Genomic DNA, 16,551 nt, shown 5'->3' with positions numbered 1-16,551 from the left:
CAATATACAGAAATCAATAAATGTTATTCACTACATCAATAGACTTAAAAATAAGAACCATATGATCATCTCAATAGATGCAGAAAAAGCATTCGACAAAGTACAGCATCCCTTTATGTTCAAAACTCTAGAAAAACTAGGGATAACAGGAACATACCTCAATATTGTAAAAGCAATCTATGCTAAGCCTCAGGCTAGCATCATTCTGAATGGAGAAAAATTGAAGACATTCCCTCTAAAATCTGGAACAAGACAGGGATGCCCTCTCTTACCACTTCTGTTCAACATAGTTCTCGAAACACTGGCCAAAGCAATTAGACAGACAAAAGATATTAAAGGCATAAAAATAGGAAAAGAAGAACTCAAATTATCACTATTTGCAGATGACATGATTCTATACCTAGCAGACCCAAAAGGGTCTACAAAGAAACTATTAGAGCTAATAAATGAATTCAGCAAAGTGGCAGGATATAAAATCAACACGCATAAATCAAAGGCATTCCTGTATATCAGCAACAAATCCTCTGAAATGGAAATGAGGACAACCACTCCATTCACAATATCCTCAAAAAAAAAAAAAATACTTGGGAATCAACCTAACAAAAGAGGTGAAAGACTTATACAATGAAAACTACAGAACCCTAAAGAGAGAAATAGAAGAAGATCTTAGAAGATGGAAAAATATACCCTGTTCATGGATAGGCAGAACTAACATCATCAAAATGGCGATATTACCAAAAGTTCTCTATAGGTTTAATGCAATGCCAATCAAAACCCCAATGGCATTTCTTGTAGAAATAGATAAAGCAATCATGAAATTCATATGGAAAAATAAAAGACCCAGAATAGCAAAAACAATGCTAAGCAGGAAGTGTGAATCAGGCGGTATAGTGATACCAGATTTCAAACTATATTACAGAGCAATAGTAACAAAAAAAGCATGGTATTGGTACCAAAACAGGCGGGTAGACCAATGGTACAGAATAGAGGACACAGAGAGTAATCCACAAAGTTACAACTATCTTATATTTGATAAAGGGGCTAAAAGCATGCAATGGAGGAAGGATAGCATCTTCAACAAATGGTGCTGGGAAAACTGGAAATCTATATGCAACAAAATGAAACTGAATCCCTTTCTCTCGCCATGCACAAAAGTTAACTCAAAATGGATCAAGGAGCTTGATACCAAATCAGAGACATGGCGTCTGATAGAAGAAAAAGTTGGCTCCGATCTACATACTGTGGGGTCGGGCTCCAAATTCCTCAATAGGACACCCATAGCACAAGAGTTAATAACTAGAATCAACAAATGGGACTTACTCAAACTAAAAAGTTTTTTCTCAGCAAAAGAAACAATAAGAGAGGTAAATAGGGAGCCTACATCCTGGGAACAAATCTTTACTCCTCACACTTCAGATAGAGCCCTAATTTCCAGAGTATACAAAGAACTCAAAAAATTAGACAATAAGATAACAAATAACCCAATCAACAAATGGGCCAAGGACCTGAACAGACACTTCTCAGAAGAGGATATACAGTCAATCAACAAGTACACGAAAAAATGCTCACCATCTCTAGCAGTCAGAGAAATGCAAATCAAAACCACCCTAAGATACCATCTCACTCCAGTAAGATTGGCAGCCATTATGAAGTCAAACAACAACAAGTGCTGGCGAGGATGCGGGGAAAAGGGTACACTTGTACATTGCTGGTGGGACTGCAAATTGGTGCAGCCAATTTGGAAAGCAGTATGGAGATTTCTTGGAAAGCTGGGAATGAAACCACCATTTGACCCAGCTATTCCCCTTCTTAGTCTATTCCCTAAAGACCTAAAAAGAGCATACTACAGGGACACTGCTACATCGATGTTCATAGCAGCACAATTCACAATAGCAAGACTGTGGAACCAACCCAGATGCCCTTCAATAGACGAATGGATAAAAAAAAAAAAGTGGCATTTATACACAATGGAGTATTACTCTGCATTAAAAAATGACAAAATCATAGAATTTGGAGGGAAATGGATGGCATTAGAGCAGATTATGCTAAGTGAAGCTAGCCAATCCCTAAAAAACAAATGCCAAATGTCTTCTTTGACATAAGGGGAGTAACTAAGAACAGAGTAGGGACGAAGAGCAAGAGAAGAAGATTAATATTAAACAGGGATGAGAGGTGGGAGGGAAAGGGAGAGAGAAGGGAAATTGCATGGAAATGGAAGGAGACCCTCAGGGGTATACAAAATTACATACAAGAGGAAGTGAGGGGAAAGGGAAAAAAAATACAAGGGGGAGAAATGAATTACAGTAGAGGGCGTAGAAAGAGAAGAGGGGAGGGGAGGAAGGGAGGGGGGATAGTAGAGGATAGGAAAGGCAGCAGAATACAACAGACACTAGTATGGCAATATGTAAATCAATGGATGTGTAACTGATGTGATTCTGCAATCTGTATATGGGATAAAAATGGGAGTTCATAACCCACTTGAATCAAAATGTGAAATATGATATGTCAAGAACTATGTAATGTTTTGAACAACCAACAATAAAAATTTTAAAAATAAATAAATAAATAAAAATAAAATTAATGTGTCCACCTAAAGCTAAAAAATAAATATTTTTAAAAAATAAGCAAAATAAAGGTCCATTGACAATTGAAAATATATATATCCTAAAAATCCATATTATAATTACTCTCACTCATAATAGACATGATTGAACCATCTTTCATGTACGAAACAACACTTGATACTAAGATAAAATTCCTAATCAATACTATTATTGACAAATAGAACATGTGCTTCAAAATGTTTCTTTCAGTACTGGTAACTACCTGTACTAGTGGCCCTAATCTAGCCATAGTTACATTAATAATTTAATAAAAAATATTTATTATTGAATAGGTAACTATTGAAATTTTCATTTAAAATCTATAATTAAATTAGGTACCCTAAAATGTAATTTAAAGTTCATTATACCAACACAATTTCAAATGTTCCAAAAAGTGACAAACAATCTAATGGTAACATTATGGTATACAATTGCTTATGTTAGTCTTGGAAAAGGAATATACTTCATATTTCTCAAATTTAAAATATTTACATTTCTAGTTTGTCTTATGTAGAAGGCTTGAAAAATTGGGCAAGCTTTTTCTCATATAAGATAGTGAGAAACAGTAACAGGAATTTGGAAAAATTTTATTTTACTTAATGAGATATGTTGAAATAGAAGTATAAGATATATAAAATATATTTTTTGTTTCCCAAAGTTTTTGAGTAAAATCTGGTTTACTTACACGTTTTCAGAGATTATGAAGATATCCATTAGTCAGATCTAAGAATTAAGAATCAGGAAAGAGATCACAAGGTGGAAATATACTTGGGAGTCATCCCCAATCAACTTGGTTAATTATGTCCTCCAGCCCAAAATTGGTGGCTCACTGCCTATTTCAAGAAATAGATTTATTTGAATATACCCATGTTTGGGACATTAATTTACATGGCATCTATGAATGCTTTTGTACAGATTGTGCTACAATATGCTTCAGCATTAGGCAGATTTGAATAATTCAAACAAAAACTCCATGTTCAACAAAGCCTGAAGTATTTACTATTTGTCCCTTTATAGATTATTGATCCCTTTGCTAGATGATGAGGCCTTAAAAATGAATGATATGATCCAGAGAAAAATCCATATAGAGAAAAAGAGAAGGTATAAAAGGGAAAATAAGGGTCCCTGGGAAAGCGCCCTGAAAGAAAAAAAAGAGTAACTGGCAAGAAGATTGAACTGTGTCAATCACAATATGGTATCACCTTTTGTGGACTGCATGTGTCTTCCCAATCCACCTTGTGATCTCTTTCCTGATCCTTAATTCATAGATCTGACTAATGGATATCTTCATAGACTCTGAAAAAGTGAAAGTAAACCAGATTTCACTCAAAAACTTTGGGAAACAAAAAATATATTCAGGGGGGCTGGGGATACAGCTCAGTTGGTAGAGTGCTTGCCTTGCATGCACAAGGCCCTATGTTCAGTCCCTAACACTGCCAAAACAAATTATAAAATATATTCTATATATCTTATAATTTTGTTTCAACATATCTCACTAAGTAAAATAAAACATATCTCATTAAGCAAAAAGTTACATACAAATAAAATAATAAATGGATGATGGGTTGCAAGCCAATTGAGAGCTAAAGTCATGACATTTGTTTCTAGACTTTTCTTTTAGTCTTTAGCACATCTTTTTGCTCAATAGGACTGGAGATTTATGTATAATCTGAACATTACTACTATCACAATAGAAGAGAATCACATTCGGGCCTATGGTGCTTATGTTGCTATATATCTTTTATCTACAAAATGAAAAAAGAGAAAATATAGCTTCAATGAACACTTTCTAAAACGCATATATTTTGGGAGTGACATCAGCAAGATGGCTGAATAGGACTTTCCAGTGTTGTCCCCTCAGAAACTTGAACTACTATCCACATGCAAAAATGGCCTTCACAAGAACTCAAGAGTTGGGCTGGGATATAGCTCAGTTGGTAAAGTGCTCGCCTCGCATGAACAAGGCCCTGGGTTCAAACCCCAGCACTACAAAAAAAAAAAAAAAAAAGAACTCAAGAATCTGGGCAAGAGCTTTGAAGCACCTGGATATAGACTGGAAATAAGAAAAGACACATTGAAAAGGGTAGGAAGGGCAGTTCCACATCATCTGTGTGTCACTCCTCTCCAAATCCCAGGCAGCACAGTACAGATATCCTCTGTATTGGAGGAGAGTGAACTGAGCATCAAATATGGCTGTGTATCCCAGCACCAGGCCTATAACAATGAAACCTAAAGCCAGGTAGGACCCTGCAGCCCCAAATTTGGGCAAGCACCCATGGACCCAGGCTCCAAGCCTGCTCCACTACCAGCCACAGACCCTGCAGACACACATTCTAAACCCACCTGAGGTTCTAGTCCAGGCCTAGCATTCAGGCCTATGGCCCCAGACTCCAGACCAGGATTGACAGACGCAGCCTCCAGGACTGTACCAACACCAAATCACATACCACAGGCCCAGTATATGGGCCAGCCCCTGTGCCAGGCAAACCCCCATGAACCCAGACTTCAGGCCTATCCCAATATCAGGCCAGCCCTTGCAGTCACAAATTCTAGACTAGCCTAGATGTTTGACATTTGCAGAACCAGGATTTGCTGTAGATACTAGTCTCCACATCTCCAGGATTCAAGCCAGCAACCAGGTCCCCATAATCCAGAGGACTCAGGGTCCAAGTTGCTCCAGCAGACCCAAGGACCAAGCCAGACCCAATATCCCTGATGCACAGGTTGTTTTCATGGACTCAGGTTTTAGGATTGCCCTGCAGACACAGCTTCTCCACCCACCTCAAATCTAAGCTGGTTCCCATGGCTCCAGGCACCACACTGGCACCCATAGACTCAGGCTCCAAACTAGGCCCAATGAATCCAGCCTCCAGGCCAGCACCCAAAGACTCAGCCTTGGAGAAAGTCCCTGCAGCCAAGGCACCACGCCAGCACTCACAGACCAGGCTCTACACTGATCATCAAGTACCCAGGCCTCAGGCCATCCCAACAAGGCTGGACCCAAGGTCCAATTCCACCCCAGTAGTCCTGATGTGTGGCTGGCCCCCACAGACCCAAGCTCTAGGACTACTCCAGAGCTGCCATTGCAAACTCAAGATCCAGACCTGCTCCAGCACCAAACACACCTTGTGGACCCAGATCCTAGGCTTGATCCTGTTGACCCAGGCAACAGGCCTAACAAAACCAACAAAAACTTGGTCTGCTTAAATCACCAAGCTCTGGCAATTTTACATAATGTTAATGATAAAATATCCCTTCTGGAAAATTATTTTCTTAGTCCAAGTTCTAAATAATTTATGAAGTTATTGTTGGGTGTCATTCATATGTATAAGCTTCAAATTAGTATATTTTCATTAATAAGCATTGTATTGTACATAGAGGTAAATTTAGAGAACTCCCAGTTAACCAAAAGAACCTGACATACAGGCTCAGCTATAGGAGTTTCTTCAGAGAGTAGATCCAAAATGGTTTAAAATCATTCAAGCTCACTTCAGGTGCAGTTCATTTCTCCAGTCCTCCAATACAACATATCTCTGTGTTTAAACTATAGTTTTGAAATAAACAACAAGAGAACAGTGAATGCGTCTGCTTTTAGAGGTAAGGCTCAGCATGCCTCCTTTATTAATTTCCTATTGCTACTATAATAAGTTACCACATATTCAGTGGCTTAAAACTAAAAAGTGGCTGCAGTTTTCCCTTCTGCAAATGCAAAAATTAGTCTCCTAGAAAAAAAATTAGTCTACTAGAAAAAAAAAAAAGTCTTAAATTTCATTTGGAAGAACAAGAGACCTAGAAAAGCCAAAGCAATCCTGAGCAATAATGATGTTGAAGGCATCTCAATAACTGATCTCAAGTTATATTACAGAGCTAAAGTAACAAGAACAGCATGGTATTGGCATCAAAATTGACATGAAAACCAATGGAATAGAAGACACAGACAAACCCACATACTTACTGCCATTTGATACTTGACAAAAGTGTCAAAAACATACGTTGGAGCGGCTGAGGATATAGCTCAGTTGGTAGAGTGATTGCCTCACATGCACAAGGCCCTGGGTTCAATCCCCAGCACCACAAAATATATAATACACACATACTGTATATAAATACAAGAAAGAAAATAAATCCCAATCTTTCAACCTACACAAAAAAAATCAACTCAAAATGGATAAAAGACCTAGGAATTAATACCAGAAACTTTGCAACTGCTAGAAGAAAACATAGGGTCAACACTCCATCATATTGGTGCCAGCACCAATTTATTCAACAAAATACCTAAAGCTAAAGAAATAAAACCAAGAATCAATAAATAGGACGGTATTAAATATACATGCTTCTACAAAGCAAAGGAAATGATTAAGAGTGTGAGAGAGAACCTACAGAACAGAAGAAAATCTTTGCCAGCTGCTCTTGGCATGGGATTAACATCCAGACTATCTAAATAACTCAAAAAATTTAACACCAAAAAAACAAGTAATCCAAATCAACAAATGGGAGAAAGAACTAAACAGACATTTCTCAAAAGAAGAAACACAAATGGACAACAAATATCTGAAAAAACATTAAACATCTCTAGCAATTAGGGAAATGCATACCAACACTACACTACGATTTCATCTCATTCCAGTTAGAATGGCAACAATTAAGAATACAAACAGGGGGCCGGGGTTGTGGCTCAGTTGTAGAGTGCTTGCCCAGCATGCATGACATACTGGGTTCAATCTCCAGCACCACACAAAAATAAACAAATAAAGGCTGAGGTTGTGGCTCAGCAAGGCCCTGGGTTCAATCCTTGGCACCACATATAAATAAATAAAATAAAGTTATTGTGTCCAACTACAACTACAAAAAATATATTTAAAAATAAAATAAAGGTATTGTGTCCAACTACAACTATAGAAAATATTTTTTAAAAAAGAATACAAACAGAGGTGGAGTTGTGGCTCAGTAGTAGAGCATTTACCTGGCATGTGTGTGGTACTGGGTTCGATTCTCAGCACCACATAAAAATAAATGAATAAAAATAAAGGTCCATCAACAACTAAAAAGATATATTAATTTTTTTAAAAAAGAATACAAACAATAATAAATGCTAACGAGGTTGTGGGGGGAAAAGTACACTTGTACATTGTTGGTGGGGCTGCAGACTAGAACAACCACTCTGGAAAGCAATACAGAGCTTCCTTTAAAAACTAAGAATGAAACCACCATATGACTCCCCTATCCCACTCCTCAGTATTTATCCAAAAGAACTAAAATCAGCACAGTAGGGATGCAGCCACGTCAGTGTTTATAGCAGCACAATTCACAATAACCAAGCTGTGGAGCCAATCTAGGTGCCCTTCAATGGATGAATGAAAATGTGATACATACATACAATAGCATTTTACTCAGCCATAAAGATGAAACAATTGCACCTGCCAATAAATGGATAAAAATGGAGAAAATCATGCTAAATGAAATAAGCCAGACTCAGAAAGTCAAAGGTTGGGTTTCTGTCTCATATGTGGAAGACAGACCAAAAAAAGGGAAAGAATGCAATGGGGGCAGGGGGATCGGATATCATAAAGATCTAGGGAAGATCAGTGGAGAAGGAGGAGATGAGAGCAAGGGAGGGGGGGATGGGAAAGGGAAGTAAATGAGGAATGAACAAGATCATGTTATGTGTATATATAAATATATCACAGGGAGTTCTACCTTTGTGTATATGTAGAAAGCACCAATGAAAAATAACTAAATAAATGAGTGAAAGAAAAATCAGCACAAGAAAAAAAATAGAGGGAGGGAGAATGGGAGGGAAAAGAGAAGAACAGAGACTGAAATAGGGTAAATAAAATTCTATGCATGCATTATATTGTCAAATGAGCCCAACTACTATACATAACTATAATGTTCTAATTTTAAAAAATTAGTCTGAGCCCTTTTCCTACCTCCAAAAGATGACACAGAGATAAGTAAATGAAAAGGTCCCACATTCTGAATAAATCACAGATATTTACACCTGTTAAGCCTGACTTCACATCTCCTAAATAATTCAGAGCAAGGTCTTAAATCTCAAACTTCCTGGCTTCTAAGAACAATGCTACAACTTGCTAAGAATTCCCCTTCCTCCAGTCTCCAGTGACATGTTCCTCACTTCCTTCTGAGCCCTCTCCAGCAGCATCCTTAAAGTTCATATTTCTGAGTCTGTTCAAGGCAATTTGGGCTTTCTCCATCATGTTACTTAAAATTTTTCCAGCTCTCCCCACTGCCTGATTCCAAAGCCAACTCCCATATTTTAGGTATTTGTTACTGCAACACTGTACTTCCAGTACCAAAGCCTATAGAAGATTTCTAATGCTCTGCAAAAAAAAAAAAAAAAATACCAAATAATCAGTGACATATGAAAACACCCAATTTATTATCTCATAGTCCCATGGGTTAGGAGTCAGTTATAGCTTACCTGAATTCTCTGTTCAGGGTCTCACAGGGCCAAAAACAGTGTCCATGCTATCTCAGCCTCAAAGTCCTTTACAAACTCACTAATTGGCAGAATTCAGTCGTTGTAAATGAGGAGTAAATTCCCAGATTTCTTGCTGGCTATCAGCCAAGGAACATTCTCACCTGATTGAAGACAACCCTCAGGTCCTTGCCACATTCCTCTCACAGCATAGCTGTTTGCTTCTACTAGGCCAATAGATATCTGCTCCAGCTTCTTGTCTCTTTTAAGGACTCCCTGATTAGGCCAGACCCACCCAGAAAAACTTCAATTTAAATCACAGGAATGAAATTCCTTCATACTCTTAAATCTTGCCCATATTAAACAGGCTAGAATTATACAGGATAAACATGCAGGGGGTGGGAATGTTCAGTCAGCCTAAGAATTTTACACCATCAGAGCAGCATTCCACCCATCTTTCCCCTCTAACCTGGGATGCTTCCTTGCATTCCTGGTGTCTTGTAGTGCATCCAAAGTGTTCTGTATGTTTATTCTTCTTCCTCTCCCCAGTTTTCATCACCTACTCCTGGATAGATGCTTTTGCTTTAAAGCAGTGTGACTTCCACTTGCATGCTCCTTGTTCTCTGTAAAACTGATTGGAGAGAAGTGATTAAGCCAATCGTCCTTCTGGGAAGCAACCCAGAAAAGGCCAACCAGACATGCAACTGTACGTGGCAATAATTTTTATACTTCCTCTTTTATTTTTCCTAAGTTAATGAATATGGACATGCATTCACAGATACATAAAAGAAAATTAACGTAATTAAGGAGGTTCTTAATAAGGTCTATCTAAGGCTGGGGTCGTGGCTCAGTGGCAGAGCCCTTGCCTCACACATGCGAGGCACTGGATTCGATCCTCAGCACCACATAAATATAAATAAACAAAATAATAAAAATATTGTGTCCATGTATAACTAAAAAGTATCTAATAAAAAATAAGTCTAGTATGAAGTATTTAACACTCTCCAACCCCTTAAAAAGCATATATTTTTATAAAATAAAAATTCTAACACATTTTTTTAAAATTTGCCAGAGAATTCACTATTGTACACAATTGTTGCTGCTGTGTGCATCTCTAGTTCAGCTCTTCCTTATTCTTCTACATCCACTGGGAAAAAACATTTATTTTTTTGTCCTTCCTTGTCTGGCAAATCCTTTCTTGCCTGATCACCTTGTAGTTAAAACTTATAAATATATTAACTATATGTACTATAAACGTTGTAGTTTCCTGATTTCAGCAGTCAAGTTGGGTATGTCTATGGCAACAGCATGAACCTTCATATGCATGTGAAATGAAGCACACATTCTGAAAAGTCATTAGATAAAAAAGAAAACACCTTCCCCCACTCTCCTTTCTCCTCCACAGTCAGTGTCTATTTTTAGAAACTGACAAAGCATCATTCAATGAATTCAACAAAACCACGTTATACAAATATATCACTGGGAATTCCACCTATATATGGGAAGCATCAATTTAAAATAAATAAATAAACGAGAGAAAAGAAGATCAGTAGAGGAAGGAGAATGGGGGAGAAGGGGAGGGAAAGGGGAGTAATGGGGACTGAAATGGAGTAAATTCAACTCCATGCATACATGATTTTCTCAAAATAATTTTACAATGTATAATTATAATGCTCCAATAAAAAATTCAAAAATATGTCTGTGTTAATGTATGTGCTACTATTCACAGCATTATAAAAGGGAAACCACTCCTTCAGACTTTACACTATTACTATTTGCTAACTTTCAGGTAACAATCTGACTGTTAAAAGAACCAAGTACAGAAGCAGATCAAGGCTTTTGCTCCTCTACTACAAACAGGGGCCCGTTCACTAGTCTAAAAGGATTTAGCTGCTGATGTTCTCCCCATAAAGCACTTACCAATATTTTTCAGATTTAATAAAGGAAATTAGAGAGCTATAGTCAACCCAAGGGCAAGTGTTAATTGTTATATAAGGATTTCTAATCTCAATACCTAGTACAACTTGACAGGTTGAGAGAACTTTATTACAGGAAACAATGAGCATAATTAAGAAATGGGCATAAATTGTTTTATATAATACATGATTATGAGATTAAATACCTAAAAAAATTTGAAGTACATAATTATTTTTAAACACTTTTAAAAGTCACATACAATCTTAAAACCAAAAGCAATTTATTTACAAAATTTCTTACTTGACCAGGAGTGAGAGCCAAGAAACAATATATCAACAATACACAAAAACCTCACCAATAGTCTTTAAGTCAATTTATACAAGGCAACAACAAAAGCAGCTCTTGACTACTGGGCTACAAAGATGTCCTTCTGAGAATCCTTCAATTTCACAAGAACATACATTTAACCAAAGGGGTCTATGCAAGTAGCACTGTGATACTTATAGGCTCAGCTGAGTGGCAGCCTCTAGAGTGCTGTTCCCTGTCTACCTTACACAGATGCTTCACCACTTTTGTTCATCTCTCTGTCAGCTTCTTCAGCTTTTTTCTCTTTTTCTCCTCCTTTGTCAGTTTTCCCTTTTTCTCCTCTGTTGACTCCTTCCTCTTTTTCTCCTCCACTCTCAGCTCCTTTCTTGACTTTCTCTTCTCCTCCAATGTCAATTCCTTTCTCTTTATTCTCTTCTCCATTGATTTCTTTCTCTCCTTCTTTGTCCTGAACACTGATGTAAACAGCTTTGTTATAGCCTTCCCGGTTGCGAGCAATTTCAATTGCAAAAAACTGGATCCTGGGGGCTAGAAGGTCAATAGAATTGATTATTGTCTTAGTCTCAGGTAATTTCCTAAATCTACTGGAAATATACAGATCCAACTGAATTAACACACAAGCCATTCAAATATAGTCATGAACTTCAGAGATCTTGAATTCTCATCTTACACCAATGAGAATGAAAATAGTTAACCATTTCAAAATTACTTTTAAAAACAGCAATGTGATCTTTAAATATATAACAAATAATTCAAGCATGGTGGCTCAGGCATGTAATCCCAGTAACTCAGGACACTAAGGAAGGAGGACCATAATTATAACGTCAACCTTGGCAAGGTCAAGGGCAGCACCCACAATTTAGCAAGACCCTGTCTCAGTTAAAAATGAAAAGCACTGAGGAAGTAGCTCAGTGGTAAAGCACCGCTGAGTTCAAGCCCCAGTATGATCACCCCCCAAAAAAAGATATAACAAGGGCTGGGGTTGTGGCTCAGTGGTAGAGCACTTTCCTCACATTTATGAGGCCCTGGATTCATCATTCCATCCTCAGCACCACAAAAAAAAAAAAAAAACAAATAAATAAATGTATCATGTCCATCTACAACTAAAAATATTTTGAAAGAAAAACATAACAAATGAGATGACCTCCAATCTAACTATACATATCACTGATTCAGTAAAATCAAACTCCTCATCCTCCTTACAAAACAATTCCGGAGGCAAGAAACTCACCAAAGATGGTGTTCTCCTCAGTGTAGCCCTGAGAACAATCCAGTCTCAGCAAAGTACCATAGTTGAAGTCTTCTACGATTCCATCAAACTTCAAGCAAAATGGCCTCCATTTCTGCAAAGACATAAGACGATGCCTTAGTTGACAAATGCAAAAGACTGATGTCCTCATGCCAAGAGAGGGGCTTCCACTTCCCAATAAAGAAGTCATTTTACCAAAGTGGAAAAGACCAGGATTGAGGTCACTACTGGTTTCATAGTGAAACAGTATCGTTCTGTGCTATTATCTTTAGGCTGGTATTTCCCTACATGGACTATATTTTAACTTAAAAATACATCTGAATCCTTTACTTTGGAATTAAAATGTGATTTCTTAAACCAGTTCTGTTTTCTTTTGAAGTTATTTGCTAGCTCAGGCAAAATATTCACCCTCACTAAAGCACACATGAAACAAAGAAGGCAGGAATTTGGCCCAAGTCAGAAAGTTAGATTTTAAAAAAGAAGTCCTATCAGTAGTAGTCATTTTCCAAAGATCAGTAACAGCTTGCTAGGAGTTAAAAGTTCAGATTCTTGGGCTGGGGCTTTGGCTCAAGCAGTAACGCGATCGCCTGGCATGCATGCGGCCGGGGTTCAATCCTCAGCACCACATACAAACAAAGATGTTGTGTCTGCCGAAAATAAATATTAAAAAAAAAAAAAGATATTCTCTCATTCTCTCTCTCTCTCTCTCTCTCTTTAATAATTATTTTTAAAAAAAGAGTACTGGTGCTGACAATAAAAGATAATTACATAAGCAATGAGAAATATAAGTTTCCCAGTTATCCATGGCCTATAATCACATGAACATAAATACTGAGAATAAAAACACTTTCCAGGGACTAGGGTTATAGCTCAGTGGTAGAGCACTTGCCTAGCATGTGTGAGGCACTGGGTTTGATTCTCAGCATTGCATATAAATAAATAAATAAATAAATAAATAAATAAATGTCTATCCACTACTAAAAATATTTTATAAAAACTTCCAGGGGCTGGGGATGTGGCTCAAGCGGTAGCGCGCTTGCCTGGCATGCATGCGGCCCGGGTTCGATCCTCAGCACCACATACAAACAAAGATGTTGTGTCCGCCGAAAACTAAAAAAATAAATATTAAAAAAAAAAATTCTGTCTCTCTCTCTCTCTCTCTCTCCCCCCCCCATGTCTTTGAAAAAAAAAAAAAAAACTTCCAGTACCATATCTGCCCTCCCCTCTCCAAGCCTTCTGGTCAAACTACCCACTTAAGTAAACTTATTCCTTCTGGCCTGAAAGGTCAGGGTTGGTGGAGATTTGAAGTGTCCAAGCCAAAAAGAAAAAACAATGGATTCGATAAACATAAAAAAATTGTATATGGGGCTAGGGTTGTGGCTCAGTGATAGAACACTCACCTCACATGTGTGAAACACTGCGTTTGATCCTCAGCACCACATAAATTAAATAAATAAACTAAATAAAGGTATTGTGTCCATCTACAACTAAAAAAGTTTTTTAAAAAAATTCATATACCAAAAAAATTATTCATTTCATAATTTACTTAGTTGATTATAACTATTAAAAAGCCCTGAACCTTTAGGTAATTTCTTAAAACAAATTTTAAAAGAATTCAAATGAATAAAAACATACAATCAAAAATTACTGGTTAGGGAGAAGGGGAGGTAAAGGAGAAATACTGGGAAATGATATTGGCCAAATTATACTGTCATACTGTGTGAATGTACAAATAAATACAAATCCAACCATTATGTACAACTATAATGTACCACTAAAAAAATATGGGAAAAAATTACTGGTTAGCTACTAGGTAATATTTTTAAAGATAATTCTTACCTCCTTAGCTGATTCTGACTTGAGTTCTTCTGGGTCCAACACATCTATCCTGAGTTTCTCAAAATTTTCCCGGAACTCAGAGTATATTTGGTCATCCACTTTGGTGAGCTTCAGGAACTGGGGATCAACTGATGAAATAAGCTACCAGATAATAAAACAACATACAGAAGTTAGTCTCTGATTTACTACCTTCTCTTTACCTACTCTCCCACCAGTTATGGTTCTCAGGGCAGAAGATTTCATTAGGAAGTACTAAAACCTAGGTCTTGCAAGAAATTATGACAAAATTTTAAAGGGCATACAATCCCCTCCGCCCATTTGACAACTGGCCTGATTTTTACCTGGCTATCTCCGTCTGTGGGTTGTTCATTAATTCCAAAAATATTTATGAACTGACTATTATGTATATGCCAAATACCCTTTTGTCAGGTAGCAACAAAACAGTACACAGAGAAGTAAAACTTCTCATCATCAAAACAAATTCCTTACCAGGTGCCATGGTACATGCCTGTAATCCCAGCAGCTGGGAAGGCTAAGGCAGGAGGATCACAAGTTCAAAACCAGCCTCAGCAATGGCGAGGCTCTAAGCAACTCAGTGAGACCCTGTCTCTAAATAAAATACAAAAAAGGTCTGGGGATGTGGCTCAGGGGTTCAGTGCCCCTGACCTTAATCCCCAGTATCCAAAAAACAAACAAACAAAAATTTCTTCCACCCCTTTATCTTGGCAAGATTCTTTTTTCAGTGAAGAAATACAAACTATCTCCAAAACGTAACTGTTTAACTTGCTGAGGATACCAAGTACCATACACTATGGTTAAATATTTAATTCTGCTTAAGGATTGAAGGCAGACAACTCACCTTGTAATAGACTTCAGCATGCTGCATTGCTCTCATGGCCCAAGCCATCTCAATATCAGGCTGCAAATGAGTGAAGGATGCCAGGTCAGAAATCCCCCAATCCTGCTACTGAGTAACAAATTAAGAAAGTCTGTGGATATCTAAACAGGACTACCAAAACTGGTAAGTACTGGCAAAGAATAAAAAGTGGGCAAATGGATTTGGATGATCTAATGATTCTTTTGTCCTTATGACAACCCAAAGCAGCTACCTACACAATGTAAGAAACAATGAGCCATTGGCTATCTTTTCCCAGCAGCTAGTGAATGTGTGGGACACTACATAAAGTGGTAGATAATTCAGTTTCTCAGGACTGAGTTAAATCACTGTAAAAGTTAAATAATACATCCACCTATATATTACTGTGTTGTTGGGAGGACAAAGATAACAGATGTAAAACTATTTTTCACTGTTGAGTGTAGCGTGTCATAATCATCATTTATGTTTATCAGATAGTCAATTTCCCACCCTATAACAACTGCAGAAATGAATCAGTATCATGAAGCAGGCCAGGCTATAAATATGTCTGATCAAGCACTCATTACATCCATGTACCTTATGTTATTCCATGTCTTAGACCATGAAGTTTACCTACTTGTCAATCCATGTCTTTGGCTATTTACACTTTGAGGATCCAGTTCCAAGTTCCACTTCCTCAGTGAAGTCTTCTACTGCCTCCATTCTTGGAGGTCTTTCCTTTAGCTAAACCCTTTGGATCTTAGGGCCTGACCCACTCATCCAGAATGTATGACATTCTTATTTAGGTGTTATTACTATTCTCAGTGTCCTTTTGTCATGTTTCTCAAAATACAACATGTGCTTTCTCACAGAGCGTCCAAATCAGACACACCAGAAGCCAGTGCAACTTTGCTACACAATGGAATCAACAAGAGGCCTTTAAAATAACAAACAAACCTTGATTCTTGGCTCCCACCCCCAAGACATTCTAATTTAGTTAATATGGACTGTAATATGGACATGGAGATGTTTAAAAGCTCCCCAGGTAATTCTACAATGTGGCAAAGTTAGTGAGCCACTTTTACAGATATTAGTTCTGTGTCTGCAAACAAAGATTAGAACGAACTGAAAGAAGATGCGGTTTGGGCTCTGCGGAAGTTATCAGGGAAGGGGCTTAAAATCTACTGGTAGGACTTGCAGATATCCCAGGCTAGCTTGATGGGTGGGAGCTGTGGTTGAATCATACTCACATCATTGCCATAAGATTCTGCAGGGAGAGAAAGAGCATGTGCCACGGACACCAGCTCCCCGGAAACCTGAGAAG

General features: G+C 37.7%; 1 protein-coding gene across 1 annotated transcript in view; it reads right to left on the bottom strand.

Annotated features, from left to right (window-relative positions):
• Positions 1-11,222: 11,222 nt before the first annotated feature.
• Positions 11,223-16,551, bottom strand: part of Pbdc1 (polysaccharide biosynthesis domain containing 1) — a 346,698-nt gene continuing 341,369 nt past the window's right edge. Inside the window, exons 5-9 of the mRNA XM_005337492.5 lie at positions 16,478-16,543; positions 15,231-15,290; positions 14,372-14,512; positions 12,515-12,626; positions 11,223-11,811 (exon numbers count right to left, since the gene is read on the bottom strand). Of these exons, the coding sequence (XP_005337549.1) occupies positions 11,510-11,811; positions 12,515-12,626; positions 14,372-14,512; positions 15,231-15,290; positions 16,478-16,543 (681 nt within the window). The 3' untranslated portion in view covers positions 11,223-11,509. The remainder of the gene's footprint in view (positions 11,812-12,514; positions 12,627-14,371; positions 14,513-15,230; positions 15,291-16,477; positions 16,544-16,551) is intronic.

The sequence above is a fragment of the Ictidomys tridecemlineatus genome, chromosome X, assembly GCF_052094955.1.
Source record: "Ictidomys tridecemlineatus isolate mIctTri1 chromosome X, mIctTri1.hap1, whole genome shotgun sequence".
Lineage (NCBI taxonomy): Eukaryota > Metazoa > Chordata > Mammalia > Rodentia > Sciuridae > Ictidomys > Ictidomys tridecemlineatus.
This window is presented reverse-complemented; position numbering and strand designations above follow the sequence as displayed.